The sequence below is a fragment of the Meleagris gallopavo genome, chromosome 4, assembly GCF_905368555.1.
Source record: "Meleagris gallopavo chromosome 4, MGAL_WU_HG_1.1, whole genome shotgun sequence".
NCBI lineage: Eukaryota > Metazoa > Chordata > Aves > Galliformes > Phasianidae > Meleagris > Meleagris gallopavo.
In genome coordinates, this window is record NC_139407.1 from 18506462 (window position 1) to 18533110 (window position 26649).

The 26649-nt window shown below is 36.1% G+C and overlaps 1 protein-coding gene across 49 annotated transcripts in view; it reads left to right on the forward strand.

Annotated features, from left to right (window-relative positions):
- The window catches only part of TBCK (TBC1 domain containing kinase), a 137325-nt gene that overhangs the window by 36655 nt on the left and 74021 nt on the right, over window positions 1-26649 (forward strand). For 48 of the 49 annotated variants that reach the window (XM_085222360.1, XM_085222349.1, XM_085222344.1 and 45 more), the window contains 8 exons: window positions 1692-1790; window positions 3090-3152; window positions 4014-4140; window positions 4685-4735; window positions 6106-6189; window positions 10310-10395; window positions 16129-16165; window positions 17419-17580. In XM_085222360.1, coding sequence (XP_085078486.1) covers window positions 1692-1790; window positions 3090-3152; window positions 4014-4140; window positions 4685-4735; window positions 6106-6189; window positions 10310-10395; window positions 16129-16165; window positions 17419-17580 — 709 coding nt within the window. The remainder of the gene's footprint in view (window positions 1-1691; window positions 1791-3089; window positions 3153-4013; window positions 4141-4684; window positions 4736-6105; window positions 6190-10309; window positions 10396-16128; window positions 16166-17418; window positions 17581-26649) is intronic. The other variant, XM_085222365.1, reaches the window with a different exon arrangement.

Below are 26649 nucleotides of genomic sequence, written 5' to 3' on the forward strand. Positions count from 1 at the left end.
GTTGGTTAATTGGATTTGGTTTGCTAATTAGAGGGTATTTGAAGGACAGAATAGTTGAAAAAGAAGCAGAGATGCAAGCAACAGCAGTGGAGAGGGGAGAGAAAACTTATAAAAGTGTAAGAGATTAAAAATGTGAGAGCTGCAGCTAATAACTGCTGTTTACTCAAGAAACTAATTCTGTATCTGTAATTCCTAACTAATCTATTATAGGTATAAATATACCAGCATCATCTTTGCATTTCCAAGCAGTAAGGTTCTTGAAAACAGTACGGCTATTTACTGTAATGACACCATGATAGAAACGTGGGTTTTATACTGAGAGGGTTAAAATACCAAACCCTAATTTACATGTATGGTGAAAGATGAATTCTTGGTTAGGAATGAAAAAGGGCTAGTGTGTTAATAGGTAGTGTTACTTAAGGAAGCGTAAGCTAGAAATGTCAAACAGAAGAAAGTTGGCTTTATATTATGATAAGAAATCACAGAATCACAGAATCGTAGGGGTTGGAAGGGACCTCTAGAGATCATCGAGACCAACCCCCCTGCCAAAGCAGGTTCCCTACACCAGGTCGCACAGGTAGGCGTCCAGGCGAGACTTGAATATCTCCAGAGAAGGAGACTCCACAACCTCCCTGGGCAGCCTGTTCCAGTGCTCTGTCACCCTCACCGTGAAAAAGTTCTTATGCACATTCGTGCAAAACTTCCTATGCTGCAGCTTATGTCCGTTTCCCCTCGTCCTGTCTCCACGTACCACTGAAAAGAGACTGGCCTCACCACTATGGCCGCCACTCCTCAGATATTTATAAACCTGGATCAGGTCCCCTCTCAGTCGTCTTTTCTCAAGGCTAAATAGACTCAGTTCACTTAGCCTTTCTTCATAGGGGAGATGCTCCAGGCCCTTCACCATCTTTGTGGCCCTCCGCTGGACTCTTTCCAAGAGATCCCTGTCTTTTTTGTATTGGGGAGCCCAGAACTGGATGCAGTACTCCAGATGAGGCCTTACCAGGGCAGAGTAGAGGGGGAGGATCACCTCCCTCGACCTGCTGGACACACTCTTTTTAATGCGCCCCAGAATGCCATTGGCCTTTTTGGCCACAAAGGCACCCTGCTGGCTCATGGCCAACCTGTCGTCCACCAGGACGCCCAGGTCCCTCTCTGCAGAGCTCCTCTCCAGCAGCTCATCCCCCAGCCTGTATTGGTGCATGCAATTATTCCTCTCTAGGTGTAAGACCCTACACTTGCTTTTGTTGAACCTCATCCGGTTTCTTATTGCCCAGCTCTCCAGCCTGTCCAGGTCTCGCTGAATGGCAGCACAGCCTTCAGGCGTGTCAGCCAATCCTCTCATCTTCGTATCATCAGCAAACTTGCTGAGGGTGGAATATGTAATGAATAAACCCACACCAATTTTAATGATTTGGATTGCTACATTTATACGTTCAATATATACCAAGGCATGTGAATGCATTCGTGTGGAGCAGTGGGTATTTCAGTATCTAACAGTCATCTGCCATCTAGGTCTTCCTGTTAGGAGTGAATGAAACTTGCTTGAAACAAAACTTGCAATCACTGTTTAACTGACAGTTTTTCCTCTGAAGAAACCACCTTCCCAGAGTTGGGATTAGATTTGTTTCAGTCACATGGTAATATTTTTGCTATTAATCTCTTTTTTTTTTTTTTTTTTTTTTTTGAAGGCCTACCCATATAAGAAAAACCAAATCTGGAAAGAAGCCAGAGTTGACATCCCTCCTCTCCTGAGAGGCATGACCTGGGCTGCTCTGTTGGGTGTTGAGGTAAGGGTGATTGGAGGCCATTTGCAGAAATTCTATTATTGACTGAGGAAGGAATTGGCTAGGAATAGAATGGACAGGGAAGCTGGAAAGTAAGTGAAGTTTTGGCATTAGAATTAGTGCAAATTTAAACAAAAGGATGCATGAAATCATATGAACTAAAACAATATTCCGACTCATTCTTGATTCTGGTATTATTTGGTATCAAAGAATATTGGCTTTGATTGCCTTTATATTTAATTTTGATTAGGGGATAGAAAAATAGTGCACATACACCAAAATTTGCTACAATGTTTAAATGCAACTGCTGCTTAACTTTTTTTGGATTTTTTAAATTATTTTTGACAAATACAGTTACAGTCTTCTGCCCTAATAGGCAAAAGTTGGATAAAACAGTGTAAAATGCAGCAAATGTATTTTATTTCACCTATTATCCAATATGTGTCTTCCAAAGATTGGAGAAAAAAATAAATGAAATGTAGTCCCTCTGGACAAAGGACTAGAAAGGACTATCCTAGAAATTGTCCTAGAAATGGGGGCCCCTCTTAATTGACATCAGTTACGTGATAACCCAACTTCTGCATCTGTTCTGGTTGTAATCCTCAGTTGTGCAGCAAAGAGGTTCTTACAGATTACACATCCTGCGTTTTAGGATGTAGCTTAGGATGTGAACTTCTGAGTATCTTCTCATATGACAAAAAAAGCTGTAGGAAAGAGTAACTGGTGGTCAAGAGTGTATTCTGTCCCTTGGGAAGTGAGTGAGTTCGCTTACTTCGTCAACTTAGTATTGTACAATGAGGGCAGTCCCATAACATTAAGATGCACTTGTTAGAATACTTGCCTTGGTATTTAGGCAAGAACTGGCTATTTAAGAGTAGTGTATGTTGGTAGTATCAGTATTAGTTAATAGGCAGCCTTTTCACAGATGATACTGAAAGCAGATGATACTTGACAGCAGCAGAGGTATACTTTGAATTTAAATTGGAAGTTTCAGTTAACTTAAAAATGGAAAACTAGATCAAGTATATTCCTTGCTTTATAAGCCAGAGAAAGTGACTGAAGATAGTGGGAATGACATTGAAAGCTCTATATATCCTGAGTTACACTCAAAGGAAGAAGATTTTGTTAAAATTCAGCATTGAGAAATTCTCTGTTTGGGAAATGCACTAAAATATATTTTCAGAAAAAAAGTTGATAGCTGGAACATTTGATAAAAACAGCTTTTGTATATAGGTATGTACATTATAATATGCTGTTACATTAGTAAGGGCTTTCTATTTTGAAATATTCTTCCACATTCAGGGTGCCATTCAAGCAAAATATGATGCCATTGATAAAGACACACCGATTCCTACAGACAGACAAGTAAGACCTCCAGTTTTTACCAAATACTGTTGCCTGAAGTAAATCAAAGATCTTTTCAGCCTCTTGGCGTCGTTCTGTCTATTATAGCAGATGTGCTTGATAATACTAGGAGGTTTCCCCTGCTCTCTCATGCTGTTGCAAGAATCTTGCAAAAAAAACTGAGACCATTAGTTTATATTATAACCAAAGTAGGTTATAACCTCTGAGGAGCAAAAATCTTTTTTTACTTCAGAATCATGTTTCTGTTGCAACAGCAAGCAGTATAATAAGCAGTATAACTGATGTGTTGTTTCAAGTTCTGTCTTTGTCAATTCTTTTTTGTGCCTCTTGGACCTGATGCCAGATAGTGTCAAGTACGCTGACATTCCGAACAGTAAGATGAACTGTACAGAAATGGATTCTTGAGCAATTAAATTCTCCAAGAAGTACTACCAAATGTAAATAATTTTCACAAGGAACAGCTCATCAATCAGATGGCTGAATTAAATAGATTCCATCAAGTTTTCTGAGGTCTCTGATTATATTATCCTGTGGAAGAAAAAGGGGTGCTAGCAGCTGAAATTAGCCCAGAAGTTGAGTTAGATAATACTACAGTTGCAATCTGCTGTTGTTTTGTTTTTAAAATGTGTGCTTTTATTTATTTAAAAGCCTTTTAAAAGCAGCTGTTAGAGCCCTGTTCCTGTCCCAGCTCAGTTACTGATTTGAGAGCGATGGGAGAAACAGACTGTGATTTTGATCGTGATCTGACTTCAGTTGTCTGGCTAACTTTCACCCCTTCCACCTGCATTATTACACAACTGCTGTAGTACTATTTCATTTACCCTGGTTTCTCTCTATATTGTGTATTTGGCTGTGATACAGATTGAAGTTGATATTCCTCGTTGCCATCAGTATGATGAATTGCTGTCATCACCAGAGGGTCATGCAAAGTTTAGACGTGTATTGAAGGCGTGGGTTGTTTCCCATCCTGATTTGGTATACTGGCAAGGTGGGTTTGAGTAATTAGCAAGATATTAATGGGAAAGCTATGTCCAAAAAAAAAAAAAAAAACAACCGAACAAAAATCTTGTTTGGAGAACTTCCTTTTCCTTTCTTTTGAAGAATGAATAGGTGAATTACTGCAAATTTAGTTCCTAGTAATTTATATTTAATTTGTAATGCCAAATTGACTGCCTCTTCCATACACTCTTCAGAAATTTTGATCATTTCACTTAAAAAAAACAAAGTCTGTTTCTTTCCACTGATCAGTTCAAAGATAATGCTGGAGAAGTTACTAGGCAATTTTGTAGGACTGTAAATTGATTTCTTGAAAACCATGACAGAATAGTCAATTCAGCACTATCATTCTAAAAGTTTAAATCCTCTTTGTTTCCACGTGTTGATTTCACACTTCTTCTCAGCACTGTGTGAAGCCTGGCATTGCAGGTATTATAAAAGTATGCAAAATGTCACGGTTAAGTTACTGTGTTGAATAAGACAAATTCATTAAATGAGATCTTTATGATATTTCTTCATGGCTCTTCCCTTTTTAGGTCTCGATTCTCTTTGTGCACCATTCCTATACTTGAATTTTAACAATGAAGGTGAGTACTTTTTTCTGCTGGGAGTGAGGAGAAGGACAATCTGTTCATCTAGATGTCTGCAGATATTTGTGCACCACATATATATGAAAACTTTCTTTAAATAAAATGGAATTTTGAAGCCGTTTTTGCTATGACTCAAAAGAAATGGTCACAAATAGCTATATAAAAACAAGACATGCATATCTAGTACTTTTGCTTCTCAGTGAAGCTCTGGATTAGCCTTTGGTAATGTGAATGTATTTTTTGTTAACCTATCATAACCATTCTGAGCAGTATTCAGAAAAGTTGGTGTTGGTCTTAAGTGCCTAAAAGCTAATCAGAGATCAGCTTTGGACTGTGATGACTTCAGAACAGACCTAGTCCAACTTTCTTTTTTCTTGTACACAACTTTTTTATAACGTGTGGGTGAAAGGTAGTTTCTCGGGACAGTAACTTTTACAGTGTGCCTACTGTGCACCTTTACATATTTCTATCAACAGGTTTTTCTTGCTCCTGAACGCATCCATATGGTTTGATTCTATAACTGTTTTTTTTCTTATTGAAGCAAAGTGTGATAGTGAAAAATACAATTCCTTGTGTCCTAGTTTACTAATTTAATTGAATACATCTGGCTCAGATAATGGTGGTTTCAATGCCAGAAAATTTGCAAATTCGAATTCATTTCTAATGAATGCTATAAATATGATGCTTTACTTATCATTTCCAAAATGATAAACAATTTATGACAATTTCTATTCTCTTACTAAGACTTCTTGTCAAATCAGTGGTCTAACAACATGGCTAAGAGTTGTATTAAAATCAGTAGACTATCTCTCAGCCAAATTCTCAGGAATTAATGAAGGGGGAAACATTACATTTTGACCCTCTAATCTTTACATGGTATGTATGTGAGGAGCTGCTGAGAAATGTTTTAATAGTATTCTACTGTTGGTTTTGTGAATTCTGTCTTCAGACTCTGAGCTGAGGAAGGGGACCAGATCAAAGTCTCATAGGGGTGTAAACTGGGTCTAAATTCCATGGGAGAAAACAGAAGAATGCAACAATGCAGTTGTCTGAAACTGTACCTCATAAAACTTTGTTCCATCAGGGAGCTTCCCTTTTCAAAACAAACATCACTATGGCTTTGTCACTAAGAATTATGGAAAGAAACTGGGAACAAAGGGCATTCCAATCAGATTTGTCTTGTTTACTTAAGTGACAACAGAAGCTTTTAAAATTCATTAAAGAGGGTTGTGCACTTCCTATGTTCCTTTACAATCATTTTTCTTTATGGGTTAATTTTAAAATGTGTACCTTTTATCTGCTTAATAATAAGCACTTCTAGGTACTTGTATTTCTATCTCTGCATCCATTTTTCTATTCTGTTTCAGCTCTGGCATATGCTTGCATGTCTGCTTTTATACCCAAGTATTTGTATAACTTCTTTCTGAAGGATAATTCTCATGTTATCCAAGGTAAGTGCCTTTAATTTTTTATTTGTTCTAAGACGGGTTGAATTACGGCTGCATTTATAAATACACTTTTTGAGGTGGTTATAGGTTAGGAACTTGCTGTCGAAATATTCACCTATGTATTTTAGAAGGTTTGTAAGGTTAAAATAAGAAAACAAAACTAACAGCAAAAAACACCAGCAACTGGGCGAGAGAAGTGGGAACAAGATAAACAGGTAAATGCTTGGGAACAATGCTGTTTGCGCAGGGAGGTGGAAAAAAGCTCCATTTGTTTCGAAGTTGACCATCAATTGATTATGCAAAGTTGTAAGATGAGAAGGTCCTTACAACGCTTTATGACTAAAAACTGAACAGCATGATTTTAATCATATAAATGTTACAGGATCTATCTTTACAATGAGGGACAGTAAGGAGCAGGAACAGTACAAATTCGAAACTCCCTGGAAATTGGCGTTCGGTTACTTGGAGACTTGAGAGGAATCTGTTATTGAACAGAATACAAGACAGGATTTGGGTATCCATGAAGAAAAATGTTGCATAATTGGGTCTTCAACAGCTCTGCAGGTGTCTCAGAGAAATTCAAACAATTGCTGGGATGTAAATGTCTGCTCTACCTAAAAATTAGTTGTAAATATCAGAAAGATACAACGAAGGAATTTTCTGGAGCTGTTAATTCACCTTACTACTGTCTGTGATTAGATAATTTGTCTTGTAAACAATTTTTAAGAACAGAAAGAATCTGTTTGAAAAGCAATTGATAGTAGAATGTTATCAAATAGTGCTTTTCAGAAATTCTCTTTTGTATATAACTTGTGAAACTTCTCAACTTAGATACAGTATCTGCTATTTCTTTGTCTTTAAAAAGAAAAAGGAAATTGAGAACTGGTCAACCAAATATTGTTAGACATAAAAGCAATTAACATATTGTGTAGTAGAGAGAGAGCTAACATGAGGAGTGAACATAGGAGACTTTCTGTGTGAAAGACTACAGATGAGACACTATTGTGATTTAAGCCAGTAGGTGGCTAAGCACCACACAGTCACTCACTCTGCACCCTTCCCAGTGGGCAGAGAGAGAGAATTGGGGGAGGGAAAAAAGCCAAAATGAAGTAGAACTCATAGGTTGAGATAGAACTATTTACTAAGAAAAAAGAACAGCTATAGCTGTAGTCATAACTGTTATATATATGTAGGTATATAACAAGTGATGCACAAGCAATTGCTCATCACCCCCCAGCTGATGCCCAGGTAGCCCACTGAGCAATGGAAGAGAGCGAAGTGAAATCCCACTCCCTTCAGAAATCCTTCCACATGATATCATATGGTGTGGAATATCCCTTTGGTCACTTTAAGTCAGCTATCTTGATTCTGTTCCCTCCCAGCTCCTTGGGCCCTTCTGTGAGAGCAGCCTTGGCTCTGTACGATACTGCTTAGCTGCAACTATAAACGTTAGTGTGTTATCAACACTGCTTTTTTCCTAGAACCAAAACATAGCATCATACCCAACTCTGAAAAAAGGAATTCTGTCCCAGCTGAGCCTAATGTCTGAAGACAGACATTATGAACTGGCAATGTAAAATAAGGAATAGTTTGAAAAAGTGATTCAAGAGGATGTGTTTGCATACTTTTTTTCTTTCTGTGAAGTAAGAAAAAAAAATAAAGGGGGGAAAGTCTGAAGATGAAAAGAGTAGCTGTATTATATCTGATGGTCCTTTGGAGCCAACTGCTTCAGACATTAAGATTAATGACTTGCTGAGGGCTTTTCTAAGGGGAGTTTGTTCTTACTTAAATTGTAATAATTTTGTTCTCCCGAGGTTCCCTACTGCTACTCCCATGGTACTTTACAAAAATATCAGCTGACGTGAGAAATACAGTTCAGTGGGATTCTGTAAAATAAAGTAGTGTAGGCATTTCCTAGTCACTTTGCAGCATCTGTTGTCATCTGGACCTCATATGATTTTTTTGATATTCTGATCTAATCCTTTCTTGGGACTTCTGTCAAACAACAAAGTATAAACACAATTGAAGAATTTTTTTTAATAGTTTTCCACATTTACTGGGTTGAAAGAAAGTGTCAGGAGTGCATCACTTGATTGCTTACTGCAATTTTAGCTGCCTTGTATCTTCTGTATTGAGGCTGAGAGAAGGAATTGTTTGAATTACAAAGTTCAAAATACTCCTATCTGAGCCAGTCCTAAACAATGAAGATCGATGTGTTGTTTTTCTAAGCATATCAGGTGTATTTTTTCACATGATATAGAGAACAAGAGCAGCCAAAAGTGTTTGGATATGGAACACAGTTATGCGAAGCAAAACAACAACAACAAAAAACGTATTTTAATGAAATTTTAGCTGACAGCACTTGGCTGGACGAGTGATAATGTTTTTGTGATGGCTTCTGTTAAAGACACTTTAAAGTACCATGTAATCCCACACAGTAATTGTATTTCATGAGACAGGCTAGTAAAATAAAGATAGTATTTGTCAGCCTTCTTATATAGGTGTAAAGAATGACCATGGACATAAATTTTCATGTTAAAATAGGTGTGCTTCTGAGAAACTAATTGTGAAGTTGTTTCATCAATGCACAGATGAATGTGCAAGATTGGGTAGAATTACTGGTTTGCTATACTTGACTTTTTATTACTGGCTATTGTATGAGGATATAACTGGTGCAAAGCCTGCCTCACAAATGCATGGTTTTAATTTCATTTAGAGTCAGCATATGCTGAGGTTTGCATTTAAGAGATAGAATCTGTAGCTTGTGTCCACATAAATAAGAATTTCTCTGTCTAGAAATTGAGATAACACTGGAGAGAGATGTAAATAGCTCTGAAGTAGTCTGGCCTTGGTGACACAGAACTTAGCATGGGACTGTTTACCCACTTAACTACACAGCAGGATGCTGCCAGGACATCTGTAATATGACAAAGGTGCAGTATCAAAGGGAAGAGGCTGGCACTCCTGAGATGCCTGATTCCCAAGGCAGTAATACCTTAGAGGTTCAGTATACTGTGGCTTTATCTTTCCAACTTAAAGCAAGCTAAGTGGATGTAAAATTCTGAAGGAGGTTCCTAATGTTTACCGTAACTTACCTTGAGGACTTGGGCATCTTTTTCCTTCAGGTATAATTTGCAATAGGTCTGTGACTTGTTCCCTTTGCATTCTTACAATGGGAATATTGTTTATCAATTCTCTTGAGATAGCATCGCAGCTTTTAACATTTCTAAACCTAGTATGATTATTCTACAGAGTGATTGTTCTTAACTTTGCGCGTTCAAAATTGGGAGCAGAGTAACATTCCCTGTCTGTCTTCCTTCACTCAGCTTGATGTCTGGGCCCTAATTACTCTGTGCTTGAGAGCATAGAGAAAAAGCAATTGCCATCTGCTTTGAAATTGCAGTGTTACTGACTCTTCATCTTCCTTCTAACAAGGCATATGACAATAGGAACAAAACTAAGAGAAGGTTAGAATAAACAGAGAAGTCTGTCAGTGTCTCTGTTCTGTTGTCTGTTTCTGTTCCAATGAAAAGCAAGTGTTAATTAGACAACTTAATTAAATTGTACCCTTCAGCATGATGTGCTATGCTGAAGATCTGTTACATTTTATTTTTTACAGTAAGTATTTTCCCCTTTATTCCAGAGAAGACAAGTTAAGAAATTACTGATGATGCAGATGCTGCCTTAAAATCTCATCGACTTCTAGATGACAAAATTTAACTATTGAAAATAAATACAATTGTTGCAATCAAGGAGTATTTCACTCAGTTTGACTCTTAAAATTCTTGAAACATTCTTGTTCTAACTTGCTCCCGTCAATATCTTGTGGCTTGTATTCATACAAAAAATCTTTAATTTTGCATTTCAAGTATAAATCACAACCTGATTGTGAATCAAGCGACTCATTGCTGAAAATACAAGCTGAGAAATATTAAGGAAAATGAAAGAAGTGTTTCTTGCTCTGTTTTGAATATAATAGTGACAGTAGTGGTATTAATTTGATTTTTTTTTTTTTTTTTTGTTCTGTTTTAAGAATGTGTCCTTTCTTTCCTACAGCTACTATACAAAACAACAGGATGTTCTGGCTTGTGTTTTTGACAGTGAACTTTATTTGTTGTTTCAGAGTACCTAACGGTGTTTTCTCAGATGATTGCATTCCATGATCCAGAGCTGAGCAACCACCTTAATGAAATTGGTTTCATTCCTGATGTAAGTGCTGAGCATTCTTATAAATATTGCTCGAAGTATAAGAAGGAAAAATTAGGACAGTTAAGATGAGATGTTTTTCAAAACTATCTTGGCAGCAGTTTACCTGGAGATTTGCTTATTAATGAGATTTTCTGGATATGCTGTTTAAATAGTTAAGTATTGATTATTGTTTTAAGTACGTCAATCCTTGCCCTTTTGTTAACATGGTACACACAATAAAAATACCACTAATAAGTATTTTTAACTTAGATTGATCTTAAAATAGATATGAAATTTGTTTTAAAAATTTGGACTAGTATACAAAGAAGAACTTGGCTGAGAATGGCTAATAGAAATTTTTCTACCATCTAATTAAATGCAGTTGATTAACTCAAAAGACACATTGTTTGCAAATAATACAGAAAGCATGTGCAAGTGATGGTTAATCTGTAGATACGTCAGATTCTGGAAAATGCTTAGCAATCACTTGTTGGAATCTATCAGAGACATTAGAAAGATTATGGCTTGTATGCAAGTTTTATCCCTTCATTGTAAGATGGAGAAACATGAAAACTGTGGTCACATCCAAAATGTAGTAGAGAGGGCTATAATGAAAAAAATAAAACAAGGCCTTCTTTATGGGGCCCCACTTTTATCTATTGCAATTAGCAGGGAAACTTTTTTATCCTTCATTTAGAGCCATGTATAGTCTAGAAAACCAACATAATGCTCTCTCAGGTGGGAAGGCCAAGCCTATGAAAATCATTTGTCGCATGCAATTCCTGGGTAAATTTGCTTCAGAATGGGCAGGTGCTCATTAGTATTGTTTACAAAGATTGTAAGGGAAAGAAAATGTATATACCTTTAACTTCTAAAGGCCTTTGTAATGTAATAATGTTTATAATATAAATGTAAAAGAAGATACTGTGGCATTTAAAGGAGCAAAAGTAAAACCCAGTGTATTGCAATATAATCTGAGGTGTTTAGAAGCTGCATGTATTGCTAATAATCCACATCTGAAGAGGAAAAAGCTGAAGATGAGAGAATGGTGGGGAGTTGGGAGGATATTCACATGTTGAAAGCCTATAAATTTCAGGACAAAATGAAGGACGTGAGTAAGTTACTGGGGGAGGATCAAGTTTGCAGCATCACCTGCAAATGTAAATGCACCTGATATTTATTTGCTCTAATAAACTTTCAAAATGCAAGTCAGATGGAATAGTTAAAAATCACTTTTTTGGGTATATTTTGTATTTTTGTTTTATGGTAGTCATTGGACAGCATGTAGTCAAACGTGAGCCTTGTATCTTAAGTGTTACAGCCTAGAAGAGGGTATGAGTAGGTAATGCAGCAAATAATTACCAAACAGGAGTATGATTAAAAATAAAAATGAAGAATTCTGCATTTGAATACCAATGCTAATTCTAAAATTAACACTAACTTCTGAAGAGAAGTTGCCCTTTCTGAGTCCTGTCATTAAAAAAGAAAAGTTGTTTTGCCTTCCAGATTATTGGGAGAAAGTTTTTTGTACCTCTAACTGCACAGGATGTGTCAAGGTGAAGGATATCCACTTTAGTAATGAGATCTGAACCTGAGTTTTGTGCTTGAGTACTAATCCTATCAAAGTAAACTCTGATTAATCTTCCATCATCGAAATGCAGGCTCCTGCTGCAGGAAAGATTGTGTTTCCTGGCACCCTTCCCATTTGCTTTGGGTCATGTAGCTCTCAGAATATTGAACAGTACTGAAACCCCAATAATTGTGAATATTGTTAGATGATGTGGTGCCTGAATTAAGTACATTGCAGTGGCTTGTGTGATTTACATGTAAATAGAGAGATACGTATGGTGAATCTCTTAGTTCTTCTTTGCTCGCTCTCCTGAAGCTGATAACCTCCACCACTCCGTATAATATTTTATAGCATCTGTTCTATATTCTACTGAGCAATTCTGACATAAAAAGCAGACTATTTTAAACAGAAGGAAAAAATGCTACTTTACTAAAAGGGTAGCTATAGGCATAAATTATTGTAAATAGCTTTCACCTGCCAATTATGGCTGGTAGATACAGTTGCAGGCCAGTAAAAGAGATGACAAAGTCTGGTTGCAGTTGCTTAATAAGCTGCTGTCTCAGGCTTACTTTTGCTTTGGTGATACGCAGGAGGTGCTGTTAATATGGCTTCATCTAACTGAAGTGAAAATCCCGTGATTGAAGTACTTCATCTCCATTTGTCTCTTCTGTTACTGTTAGCTAGTGGTGAATGTAGGGGAGAGATTTTCTTGCTTGTATTTTGATCTTGTGAGAAAAGTGATCGTTCTTCAAATTCTATGTAAGTGCATGTAGGTAGGTACAATCTAAATTTAGAAATTGGTCTCAAATTGCATTACTTTGGCATCCCTAGACATCAAAACATTTATGTACTTTTCTGTAGCAGTTGAACATAGGGTTATCTAATAGGCTTGAGGTATGTGTGCATGTATTTTGAATTCAGAACCTTTCAATGAAATGAAGAGTGTTTTGTTCCTTATAAGTATGTAGTAAACTTAAATGTTATGTACTCACATAGTAAACATGAAGTATGTTGGCATCTTCAGTGCTTTGGAAATTCAGATCTTCAATATTAAATAATTTGTTTTCTTGGTCCTGAAACCACATGCATAGTTTCACAGTAGCTTTCTTACTATGTTCATAACCTGCTCCTGGATTGTGCCAATTGGCCACATTATTGTTACAAACTTTCAAAACAGTAAGAGCCTTGTGGTTATTTCTTAACACTCCCTAGGATCTCCTCCAACAAAAACTAGTGCGCATTTTTGCCTTGCTTGCTCTTCTGAATTATCTTTAGAAACAAAAGCCTCTCAATCTGAATGTTTTTGAAACTATTGCCTTTACAGCAGGAATCTCATCTTCTATAGATAAAAACATGTGAAGCTCATCTTTCAGAGGAGAAGTCAAAGAATGAAATAATGCAGAGAGAAATAACAGTAATTTATCATGGAAAAGGCTTTCATTGGGATTTGAGTCTATCTTTCCAGGAGGTTTGAGTTTCTAGTTCAGAAATAGATTGTTTTCCTACAGTTATTACCTAACTTCACCCTGTTGAAAAGCACTGAACTGAGTCTTCAAGCTCTGATTTTGAGCAGTTTGTCATAGCAGCACACTATTGGAGCTTCAGGTAGGGTTAATGGAAAAAACTGAGAATGAAACAAAGTGGGAGGAGAAGAGATTTCACTTTTAACTAAAAAAATTGTAATGGTTTTATTCAAATTGTTCTTCATATATAAGAGATGTCTTGGTACTTAATTGAAAGTACAAAAGAACTCGTATATTTCTAGCAAAGCAAAATGGTAATTACAGCACTGCTGATCTTAAGGTCGCTCTGAAAAATGAAGTATTGACTTTAAAGGCTTCCATTTTAATGTGACTTATTCCCATGCTGTTCTAGTAGTTCAAATGCTGCTTTAAAAAGCTCAGTGTGGTCAGGAAACATATGTAATGTTAAGTGTGAATAAAAGTCACAACCTTATTATGTGTCATGGTTCTGTAGTAAAGGGTTGGAAACCTCTTTTTTTTTTTTTTTTTACTACAGAAGCATGGCAAAATGCTGTTCTAGCTAATGATTGCTAGAGGGCAGTATGTACTAATAATATATTAAAAATGCAGTCATTTATCTAAAAATATTTTGTATCCTGTTTATTTGAGGACTTCAAGTCTTTGCAGTTCTTTTTCTCATCTTTTTCAGTTTGTCTTGCATGGTGAAATAGTGCTAATGTTTTCTTTACTTTGCTTACTCAGTAATATTAATCATAACATCCTCAGGTTTGCCTAGACCTCCTTATCATAGAATATTACATTTTTGAAAATTAGAGAAGAAAATCTCTTCACAAAATGTTTACCTGATACCTTCTAACTTAAATAGTTTGACTTAGTTTTCATGTTACCATTGATAGGTTTAGTGAGGATGATTTAGAGCGAAAAAGTGCTTTGCCTTGTAGTTACCTTCTAATAATATCTTCACTATTTCAGTTTTGGTGGCTCTTCTTGTATTTTTCTATATGCGTTCGAGATACAGATGTCTGTGTGTGACATTAGGAGTAAGCATGGAGCTGCTTAGGGTAAAACATTGTAATCAGATGTATAGGAGAGAAACATTAGGCTTATTTTTCTGCTTTATGGAAAGCAGTATAATGCATACAGGTAAGCAAGTAAATGGGAATTCATTGACCACAAACACCACAGGGCATGTTTTAGGGAACAGGGTGTTATTCCACAGATAGACATATACTGAAAACATTGCAGAGATGTACTCAGGGAAATAGGAGTGTATAATGAATCTGAAATAATGGCATATAGTGATTTTTTTGTTTGTTTTGTTTTGTTTTGTTGAACCCTTAAAATCATTTGGAAGATTGTAGGCTAAGCAAAGTCTGTTCATCATAGCTTGTAGTTTTATGTGTAGTACGGTTTAGGTGCTAGTAGATACTCAAATGAAGGTGTGGAACTCAAATTTAGAGAGCTGTGCTAGGGAACCTTTCTGCATGTGTGTGCATCATTTCATCAGTGCCAGAATCCAGTTAGGAGTTGATGGAATAAGTAGTCATTTATTAACATAGTATCAATTATATTTTCTGCTGCTCATTTGCTTACTTTCAGGGCAAGCTTAATAGGAGTACTAATTTGCACTTTTTATGAGCTAAAAAGTAATATATTAAGCTTTATGTCTAACTATAAATCTTCAGAAATGGAAAACAGAGCACATGAGCTGCGCAGTTGAATAAAATTTAACAAAGATAGACTTGCTCTTGCATTCCTAATGTGTTGGGACTTTCTATAGAGTGATGCTTCATGAAAATAGATTATATTGCTTTCAACCAACTAAATGTTTCATTAAAGATTAAGAAACTCTGAAGGTGTCACAAATGACTGTCTATTCTAATACATTCTGAATGTTTTATATGTGGTGTTGTAGGAATTCTGACAGAAAGCTTGCGGAAACCTTCTGTTTTCTGTAGCCATTACAGCAGCAGAAGTTAGACAGTCTCAGAGTAATAGAAGTGGAGCCTCAAATTCTTCATATGGCACGTACCATTAAAGGTCATCTTAAAACCACGTAAATGCATAAGTTGTTGGTAACAGGCATTGTATGCTTGAGTGACTTTGGAGAATTGAATACATGCCAGCATATGCAAAAGATGTAGATATCATTCCTTTTTCTTTTGGAAGTTGTGATTTGCACTTTTACTTATAATAAAAAAAAATTTTTTCCTGAGTCAAAAAGATACCTTGAGTCAAGTTGTTTTATGCTTATTCAGGCACTCTCCACTAATTTTTATTTAGCAGCATATAGAGTAAGGGGAGAACTGTGGCAGTTTAAAGGAGCAGCTGACCATGATGCTAATGGTCCTCGTTTTCACTAGAGGATCACAAAACAATAACGTGGAAGGCATGAGAATGGTGACTTAGGGGTGAAAAACGCTTCTTTTGATGCTCAGGGACATGATTTAGCAGAGGGTTGTTAGAGTAGTTTGGTTAGGTCATGGTTGGACTCAGCGAGCTTTAAGATCTTTTCCAATCTGAGTGACTCTGTGATTCTATCCTAGCAGTTTTGCCACGGCAGTTATTTCTTGTTTTAAATGTGTTAATGTCAAGCATTGTGATTTTTATTGCAGTTAACAATTGACGTAAGCAAAAAACCTAGATCTTAAAAATATGCTTTTTGTTCTTTTCCCTCCTGCCATCCCCCACCTTTTGCAGCTCTATGCTATTCCGTGGTTTCTTACAATGTTCACACGTGAGTATATACTTTTTTTTTCCAGTTAAATGTTGAATTTCTTAAGGATAATTTTTCTCACTTTGTTAGATGAATCCTTCCTAATTGATGTGGCATGTGTCATTTGATAGGTCCTTTGTAATTTGCAGGGTGAACTTGTGAGTTGAGACTCAACAGTCTATGTCACATTGTACTTTCTGCTATTATTTGACAATAATTTCAGCTTTCTTATTTCTGAAAAAGAACTATATTAAATTTGAACTGGTTATATTATGCATGCAGTACTTAAGAATGGTGAAATGTAAAAAACTATCTACTGGGTAGAATTACAATAATATTAATATACACCTTCCCTCACTCCACTAAGTTCAGAAACATGGAATTTATTTTTATTTTTAAGGCCAGCAAAACAAGCTTTATGCACTTTACCATGTTGTGGTATTTGTTCATGAATATTCAGAGCAAGAAGAGCTTTCTGATTCAGTGAGCTTTCAACAAAAGACGAGGGAGTTAGTAAAGCAATTTGTGATCTTCTTTCCTCAAATACCTAATGTTTCTTATTTTCATGTCAGCATTAGCAGATTACTTCTCTGAAATATCAAAGGATTTGATGTGAGGTTCTCAATTGCATTTGACAGAGTTCTTGACTGTGAAGCACAGGCTGTTGCAGTTGTCCATCCTTTGAAAAACTTGTCATGAGAATCACTACCTCTGGAAAACTGAGGAGGTGGTTTTCTTGGCAATGAATTAAAACAAAATTTTAGAACTATTTAGTTGAAGGATAATGTGTTTCAGAAGAGCTACCTTTTGACGTTATATTTCAAGTGGTGCTGTTTTTGTTAGGCCTTGATGCCTGTCTGCCTGTCTTATTCTGTCAATTTTCGCTCTTTTCTGCTCACTTCCTCATTTAGTTTTAAGTAGCTGAGCTTATTGATTCACTCATTAATGTCTTCATGCTGCTGGAAGTAACTGATACCTACTTCTTCATGCATAATTATGCTATACCAAAAGGAAAACAAATTGCATAATTTCATGTGTGTTTGAAATGTGAAAACCTGCATACTTCAAGGCATTTAATAAAGAAAGAAAACACTGATTGTTTCTGGAAAAGTCTTTGTATGAAAATAAACCTGTATTTAAACAGGTTTTCTTATTTGCTCTCAAATAAAAAATAAATTACCCTTAGATAGGAGAAGAAAATGTGTATGATTGCCTAAGAGTGTTTATATTAATTCTGCCTTTTTTGTGTGTGTATGTGTCTGTTCATTATGCAGATGTCTTTCCTTTGCATAAAATTTTTCACTTGTGGGATACATTATTGCTTGGAAATTCCTCCTTCCCATTCTGCATAGGGGTGGCTATACTTCAACAACTGAGGGATCGTCTTCTCGCAAATGGGTTCAACGAATGCATTCTCCTTTTCTCAGACTTACCAGGTATAGAAGAAACTATTTTTCTTTTCTCTTTGTGCTTTCATCTGAATACATGTTACAAATCTTTCATGGGTTGAAATAACGTTAGATTTAGGTGAACTCCCTCTCCCTGTGTGTAGGGCCTACCTGCAACTTGACCAAGTTAGCAGAAGTCTTTTTGCTGTCATCACCGAGAAGTGGATGAGATCCCTGTCATTTCATGGGGAAAGTTGCAACAATTCCTTGTGGAATTTAGAGTAATATTAAATAATTTATGAGCTACTGTTCATAGACGTACCACATCTAGACAAAATGCAGATAGTAGGATCTCTTAGTGAAAAAAAGTATGGGAGTTCTTACCTGTACCTTACCACTTTGATGCTAATACAAGCATGTTTTCCTTTAAAAAACAAAGTTCTGCTATGAGAACAGTTAATATAAAATTAATATATTATGAAAAGCAATGTAGTAGCATTGGCACTTTAAATCAGTTTGCATTTGAAGTGTGTGGCTTTCAAAAAAAACCCTAAAAAACCAGATGGAAGGCTACATGAGCATTGTTGTTGACTTATCAAACAAATACAAGTACAAACAAGTGTCCCATCTGCTATCAAAAAAAAATTGCAGTTAACTGTGAAAGCTGACTCTTACTTGTGGCCCACTCAAGTGTAAAATTGGGAATTTGCCTTAGAGTCTCCTAGATCACAAACTTTGAATTTTTCTGTAATTTCATTTCTTTATGATGAACGGGCACTCTTATTTCTAGGGTTTGTCCTGTAACCTGTTGTCTATACCCACACTTGTAAGGGGGACAAAAACTACATGTGTCACTATGCAAAGAGGACTTAGCTTTCTTCATAAGTCAATCATAATTCCAGATATTAGGAGCAATAGCATCATTCATAATTTTGATGTGCTTTAGTAGTATTTATTTCTAACAATATTGCAGTGTTGTTCATATAGATTTCCTAATATTTGTCAAAATAATTGGCTAATTAGGAACACAATAAAATTTCTCTATTGTAATAACAGATGCCTTAGACCCTGTTGAGGATGTACAAAAGGGATATTTCAGCAACTGCAAAAACTTAGTTAAAATTAGATTCTTTAGAACATTGTTACCTATTTGACACGCAGCAGGAGAATATGGCAGGGGAAATAGGAACGGTACTACTGATGGGATGCCAACATGAGAAGCAGGACTCTCCTTTCAGACCAGTGCTGACCTTTACTGTTCGGTTGTGGCTGCATCTTCTGTATAAATTCCACAACCTAGGTGGCCATGCCCATGCACTGAGGACTGGCTGCATAAATAACTTTACTCCAAAATGTGCAATTTTTTAATGGTATAATTGTTAAAATCTCAACTGTTAGTCTGTGTTTTTGAGTTGCATGATGTGCATTATGATTCTAGCTACATTCTAGCTTTGTTTGATTACTGAGTTTGTCACCCACTGTACATGTCACTAGCATCTTGCACAAGTCACGAAGTCACTGGCATCTTCTGAGAAAACAGACCAAAGTATGAAGCATTCAGATATATACAGCTCTTTGCAAATGGTTGGAGGATCATGTAGACAAATTCACTGATTTAGTGCAGTGTAGGCTCTGGCAAGCAAGCAGATATTCTTCCAAAGGTCCATGGAGTATAGAGTTAACTGAAACATGGAGATTTATTTCAGATTTGAGAAAGGATGCACCAACGTAGATGATGGTGACATATGCTATAGAGAATAAGTAATCATAAAGCCCAGGCATGAGTCTAAACATGCTGTCATGTATGTAGATATTGCAGGTTAGTTCATCTTTAAGGAATGAGGAGTATTTGTTTTATTTCTACATACCTTAGGACAGTGTCTTTTTGCTGTCTTCAGGCTAGCAGTGCTTTCAAGGGAAGATCAGCCTCAGATAGAGCCCAGGAGGGCTAACTGTAGGAAAGAAATCTGGTGCAACTAGAAGCTACAGTAAAACTGCTGAATTGGAAATGTAGAGAATTGTCTCTGTGAGTTACAGGCGTGAGGGTTTAAGCTGCAACATGTGATCGAATATATAACTATGGGAACACCACAAAAATAAATGATTCTCCAAGGAAGAGATTCAGTTATATCTTTCCATTGTAGCAATGTGCCAAAATGGTAACCCCATGATGGTGAAAATTGTATAAATGCTTAGAATGATTATATCCAGTTCAGATATGGACTGAACACGAAAGAATAGTGGGAATTCTACACTGGCATTGTATTTTGTATTAGTGTTGAGTGGTGTCTTTAGATACATATCCGACCCCTGGGTAGCTACTGTTTTACTTTTCATTGTTTTTGTATTATGAAAATACGTTTCTACCCACACCTGCAATTCGTACACCTTTATCTTGACAAAATTTCTGGTAATTCAGTGTTTTTTTAATTAAGACTTGGCAGACAAAAGAAACTGCATTTGTCCACCTAGCCCACGTTAAGCTTGTGGTTGCATGGTGCCTATTTCCATTTGTTTCACCACTTGTTGACTAAAAATGTTAACTTTGAGGTCAAACACCATCTCTGAATAGATGGGAAGAGATGCACAAAAATATCTTCCATCTTTGAGTGAGAAATAGAAAAACCAAGGCAATAAACTGCTTTGAATAAGTTTTTGCTTTTTGTCATGCAGTTTTGACAACATTGGATGGCTCAGATTAAGGCTCTGGGGAAAAGAGGTCATTTTTCATAAATTCAACTGCATGTCAAAATATTGATGTGTGTGGCTTTGTTTTAGCTTGCCTAACTCCAAAACTGTTGTCCCTTATGGAAGGGGATTTGGAAGTTGATTTTTCATGGCATTAGTGAAGTTGATCTGCTTTTTCAAATTACTATGTATCTGAAGAAAAACCATTTGGTCTCTGTCACGTGTTGTGCGTTATAGTGGTGCTGTAACCATAACAACAACAAAAAAAATTACATTAAAAACATCAAAAGGTATCAAAATTAAAAAAAAAAAAAGTTAAAAAAATTTGCTTTTAAGTTTTTTTGTTTGTTTGTTTTAAAGATGTAGATCAGATCAATATTTAAGGAAATATCTTTTCAGTGTATTCATCCTTGTCATTGTGTTAGATGGCTTTTTAAGATGTAGGTGTCAGGTGTATTTTACACTGCAATCTGCGAAGATACATATTGTCACTAAATAATGACATAGATGAAGCAGAAAGCCTGGATAGCTGCTAGTAACTGTGGGTTGTTGGGGTTTTTTTGGCTGTTTTTGTTTTTCTAATGGCTGACAGCCAAGGGTGGGTTGGGAGCTGGCTTTGGTACAGAAGCAGAGTAATTTGGTAGGGCACACCTGCTCACCAAGGCTGTTTGGTTGTGTCAAACTGTACTGTTGATATCATTTTACCTTTAATTATTCACTTCGTGCCACTTGTAGCTACATGAACAGCATGCAGTTCTATTTATAGATTCCACTGTGTTGAGACTGAAGAGAAATGCTGGGATGGGTGAAATACTAAAGAAAAAATTCTTTATTTTGATCGTGTTAGTGTTCTTGCTACTATGGTTGGCAGTAATAGAAGAAAACAGAATATATATCCTTCAGCAAAGAACTGTCTAATGCTGCATTTTATCAAAGAAGAGGAAAAAAAGAGTTCATCAGTAGAACTTTATCCTGATGTCTTAATCAGTGTGATGCACAGCTTATGCCTCTTTCTTGATAGAAGCTGTATGTATTCATCGTAGTGAAAGGGGACTTGAATAATACACTTGTTAGTCATACGGGATTTCATGCGCTTTTACTCTGGAATAAAATGTAAGCACGTGTAGTTAGACTATCAAGTATTTGTAGGCAGAGACAATATTTAAGCCACTTTTCTTGGAGGTTTTCTTCTAAATGAAGTGGAGAAAAAAAAAAAATATATATATATATATTATGGACATGCTTTGGGAACATCTTTCCCTCTTATTTGATTTCATTAGGATTGTATGCCAACTGCCTCAGGATCAGTGCTTAGAAAGCAAGAATGCAGTAGATTATTTTTTTTCTTTCCTCAATTATGGGAAATGCTGCTGGCAGAGCAAGGTGCCGATAGGGTATTTGCTAATATTTTTGCAGTGCTGAATGTTTATTTGCCTGTACAGTTATTCCCTATGACCTTTAGTTCTCTACTTCTTAATTAAGGAGTATTTTATATTGAGCTGCACAAATAGAATTAACAAATCTTGTCAAGGTGACTTTCCAGAATGTTGGGAGTAACAAAACTCAGTACCATTTATTCAGTGTGGAAACAGAGTAGAATTTACGTGGGTTTGTTGAGCTGTTGCTGTGCTTAGACAGAGCTGAGAGGTGAGCTCTGGGAAGTACTGCAGTGTTAAAATTAAAATGTGCATTAGCAGCATATCTCTATGTTTTCATAGATACACTTGTGGTGTGTTTTTAAATCCAGCCTTGTTAATAGTTATACGCATAACTTCTTAAATACAAGATTGAAATGGCAGTGCAGTCTGAGAACCAGCAAAATCTTTCTGTAAGAATGAGGAATAAGGTGACTTTAAGACAGTTCTCAGCTCTCTTGTAGTTCGGAATATCTGTTGGATTCCTTTACTGTTCAAAGAATTTAAACTCTTGCCTTTTAATTTGCATCTGCCTCTTGATTCTGTTTATCTATATTTCTCTTTTATTTCTTTGCATATTTGAGTTCACATCTGTATGAGAATGCAAAACTTCTTCATCTCCATGTGTTTCTAACAAGTTCTTCCTCTAAGCTGATCCCTGATATGTTGCAAGCATGTCCTTTTGTACATTTTCTGAGTGATTATCATCAAGCAGTGAAGTTATGTTCTTCCTTACTATTTGGCTATATTCTTCCTTACTCTTAAAGTGTATCTTGCCGTTGGCACAGCAGCCTACATCTATTTCCATTTTACAGTGCTGATTCTAACCATTTCTGTCACTAGTCAGTATCCTAATGTTATGTTATGGCTGGTTCAGATGTCTTGTACATTTGTTGGGTTGTAGAAACTTCTGCTGTGTGCCCTGGCACACTTCATATAACACTTTAAAACAATTTTCTGTTGGAGCGTAACAATGAACCAAACTGTATTACAGACTGTATGTATTCTATTTCTTTTTTCCTTCTCAGTAGAGCATAGGATGTAGCATTTTGAGAATTTTTTTTTTTTATTCAAGGTACAGAAAGAAATTACAGAGTAATGCACTCCCAGGCAAGATAGCCTGTCAGTGCAGCATTGAAATGATTGAGCCTAATTACAGCCCTGCAAAATATAATCTGAAGAAAAAGTGCAGTGGTTTTTGCCTCGGCTTCTGCATCCAACCATTTATCTAGCTGAGTGCAACCTCTGTAAACCTGCTCTGCTACATAAAGAAATGTGGTGGTCTCTTGATTGACAGCACTTCTCTTTGTGACAGATATTGAAATATGCACACCTTGCATACATATATAAAGAAAAGCATAGCATTGTAATTTATTACCTGACAGATTTTTAAAATAAATGAGTGATATTTATGTTGCCTTTGAAATTCCTTTCTCAGGATGCATCGAAAGGGATGCTGATGTAAGAGTAAATGACGGTCCATGAAACAGTGAAACAGCACAATTATCCTGTAGTCTATGAAATAAATTCTATGAAAAGAATAATTCTGCACTGACATTTCAATTTATAACAACCATTTAGCAGTAATGGATAGATATTGGATGGAAATGTCAATTCTCTTACCAGATGTATCCTTTTAATTATCTAGGCTTAGTGTATCTTTTTATGTGTTGCAAAAAAAAAAATCTAAGGTTTATGGCCTTTCCACCCCTATTTCTTCTGAGCACAGGAATCATGAGATCAAACTGACTGCCCTGTTCAGCTTCCCTGCTTATACAGTGCAGAGGTCTACTTTCCTATTTATTTATGTGGCTATGTGTGGAAAGCTGATGTTGCTTGGCAGAGTAGTAATGAAGTATTTGTGATGGAGAGGTCAGGCCAAGCCCATAATTCTGGGCTGCATCCAAAATGCAGGAGCAGTTTAATTTGGCCAAACTTCTTAACTCATGTCTTGTTACCCAAGGAAAGGCCTCTGGAATTCATTAACTACACACAAAGATTTGGTCTGTATACATTTTTCTTAAAAGCAAGTTTTTCATGTAACATTTTTCCCTATTCATTGCTTTCACTTGGTGGGTTGAAAATTTGCACACCCAGTTTTGCTGTAAAAATAAAAAGTTCTGCGTGTGCTGCTATCACAAGTGTTTCTTAACTGATGCATTAAAATATGTATTTCAAGAGTGGTCTACTTCTCTGCTGAATCTATAATAATAAATACTAAATAGAACAGGTAAATGAGGTGAGCCGGCCATTTCAGTTGAGATTGTTGACAAAGCAAGGCAGACTTCTTATATAGTGTAGTATTTTAGAATGAACAGACAAAAATGGGTAGTATCTTAAAGCAGCAATAAAGTTTAGTTCAGAAAACTAAGGCATTTCAATAGGCTTAATAGTAACAAACCTAGGATATTAATGTTACATTATTTCCCCCCCCACCCACACACCTCTTCCAATTCCCATGGGTTTTGCACGTTTAAAAAATAAGGAAGGAAAAGGCTTTTGATGCCAAGCAGTAGAGTAGCTGGCTGGTACCACAGAATTGTTTCCTCTAAGATTGGTTGCTGCTTGACTGCTCAGTTGATCTAGAACTCTAGGACTGGTGTTTTGAAATGAAACTTGTGATTTTTAGTTTCTAAATACTTGGTGCCAGTTTTGACTTTTTGAAGTGCAGGTGCTTTGTACTTTATGAAAAACAGGCTGCTTTGAGATGTATTTAAAGTTGAGATGAGAACTTATTTTTATAGTATTTAGATTATGTTTTTAAACCTGTACTTAATTTTTTTTTCAGGGCTTATTTCACAGTTAATGGCTTAAAGTTATGTCAGCACATTTTGATTATAGATTTTCCAGCAGAGTAACTTGCAGAGTAGAAATGGAAGGCACGTTCTGCTTAAACTGCAAAACAAACCACTTTGGGGACCTTAAGAGAGCACAGAGATGCTGTGTGTTCATCTCTGTAAGTGAGGAGGCCCTCCCCATTCTTTCTAGATATTTTTGTTCACTTTGTTCTGCCACTTTGAGATTTATTCTCTCAAAAGGATGTTCTTCTGAATTGTTTGCATATGACAAGTAGTCTGGCATCCTGGTGAAGTACTCTCTGTTCATTTGTTCACAGTCCTGATCAAGAGTCTATGTACTGACTTCATATATTTACACATCTGACTTACTGGCAGCATGTTTAATAATTTGTAAGCTTCTCACTGGTAACAGAGTAATACTTGAGAACAGGAAAAGTGCAAGAAAGATTAATACTATGCAGATGCAAATCCTTGGTGTGAAAATAGAAATAATAAGAAGAAAGAACATTTAACTGACTGAATCATTTTCCAAATGTTTGTAAGGGCACGGGAAGAAATCAAAAATTGAAGTAATGCTGTAGACCCTTATTAGCAAAAGGTGAGGGGAGAGATCTTATTCAGTGAGGCTGCAGGAGACTGCACTGCACTTTCTTTACTGATCGGAAGTGATCTTTCTTAAACCAAAATTTCAAAGAAGGGTTGAAGTCTTGGAGGTTACTCATGTGTGAAGTTAGTTCATGTGCTGGGACTAATTAAATATTTTGTAAATTATTTACACCACTTTAAAGTTTTCCTAAGTTCCATTGTCCCGAAAGTAATCAGTTTTTATAAAAGAGAAATGAGTAAATGGTTTTGCTACTGATAGTCTTTTTTGCCTTGTTGAGTGCTAGATGTTGATCTTCCTATATTTGCATGTTCGCATATATCTGTATGAGTACATAAACATTTTGTTCTCTGTGGAAACTGCAATCTCCTTGTTTGTTTGTTTGTTTGCTGTTTTTGTTGTTGTTGTTGTTGTTGTTACTTGGAAAGCTGTTAATTTGCTGGCAGACTTCAAATTGCTGTTAGGTTTTGGATGGCCTCACAAACCATTTAAAATTCCCTATTGTTCCATGGAGTTTTGTTTTTAGGCATAGCCATTGTCCACCTGAATTGCTGCTTGGAAGAAATGCGGAGTCAAGCAGCCAGGAATCACAGAACAGCAGACTCAGAAATTTTTTGATTCACACCTTGAAATAGGGCAGATTTTTATTTTTTTATTTTATTAATAAGAAGAATTTGTTGTTTTTTATTTATCAACATGGATTCCTTGTGGAATTCTAGAACTTGTTTCTAGGAAAGGTATTTTGGTAGTCTGTGTCAATGCTGAACTCTGTCAATCTCAATTCCTGCTTTTATCTTTTTCGTAACTTTCTACTGCATGTGAATTTCCTATTCCATTCCCCCCAATTCTTTGTTTTCAATTTCAGGTATTTGTGCACCATTATGTCCTTTCACAGCTGAAAGCTGCTCATGCTAGTAATTATTGTTCATACTTTTTTTTTTAAATATCTAAATTCTGCATTCAGCTCACTTACTGCAAAAATACTGAGTTACTGCTGTAACTCGCTCCAGAATAAAACAGAAAAGCAAGTACAGTCTTAAAATGATCATGTTTTTAGAAGTCATTTTCAGAATAATGTAGAGAAAGTGTGACTGTAATTAGTATTTCGGTGTGTATTCTGAACTCCGGAAGAAATAACCAGTGAAAGGTCCCTGCTGTTCATACTGAATGTTGAAATCACTTGGTCGCTTTCCAGTTGCCAGGATTTTCTTTGGGAAAAATACTAAATATCAAAGTTCTATTACAGAGTGTTGAAAAATGTAGTAGGATTTCATCACAAAATGAGAAAATTGTTCATTACCCTGGAGATGCACACTGTTCTCTCTGGTATTATCCAAGTAGGTAGGGAACCTGATATTTTTAAGAAAAATTTTCTTGTACTTTTTTTTTTTTTTAACACAAATGTATTGTCTTCGCTGGGAGTAAAGCATACACTAAAGCGCAGTATCCTACCTGAATATGGACTAGCTAACTGGTCTTCTTACAGTGATAGAAAAGTAAATGGTTTTCTTTATCCTTCTTAGAAGATATGTGAAGGATTTTTGTTATGTTTGTTGCTACAAAGATTGTGTTTATTGTAGCTTCTCCTTTTTTTTTTCTTTTTTTCTTTTTT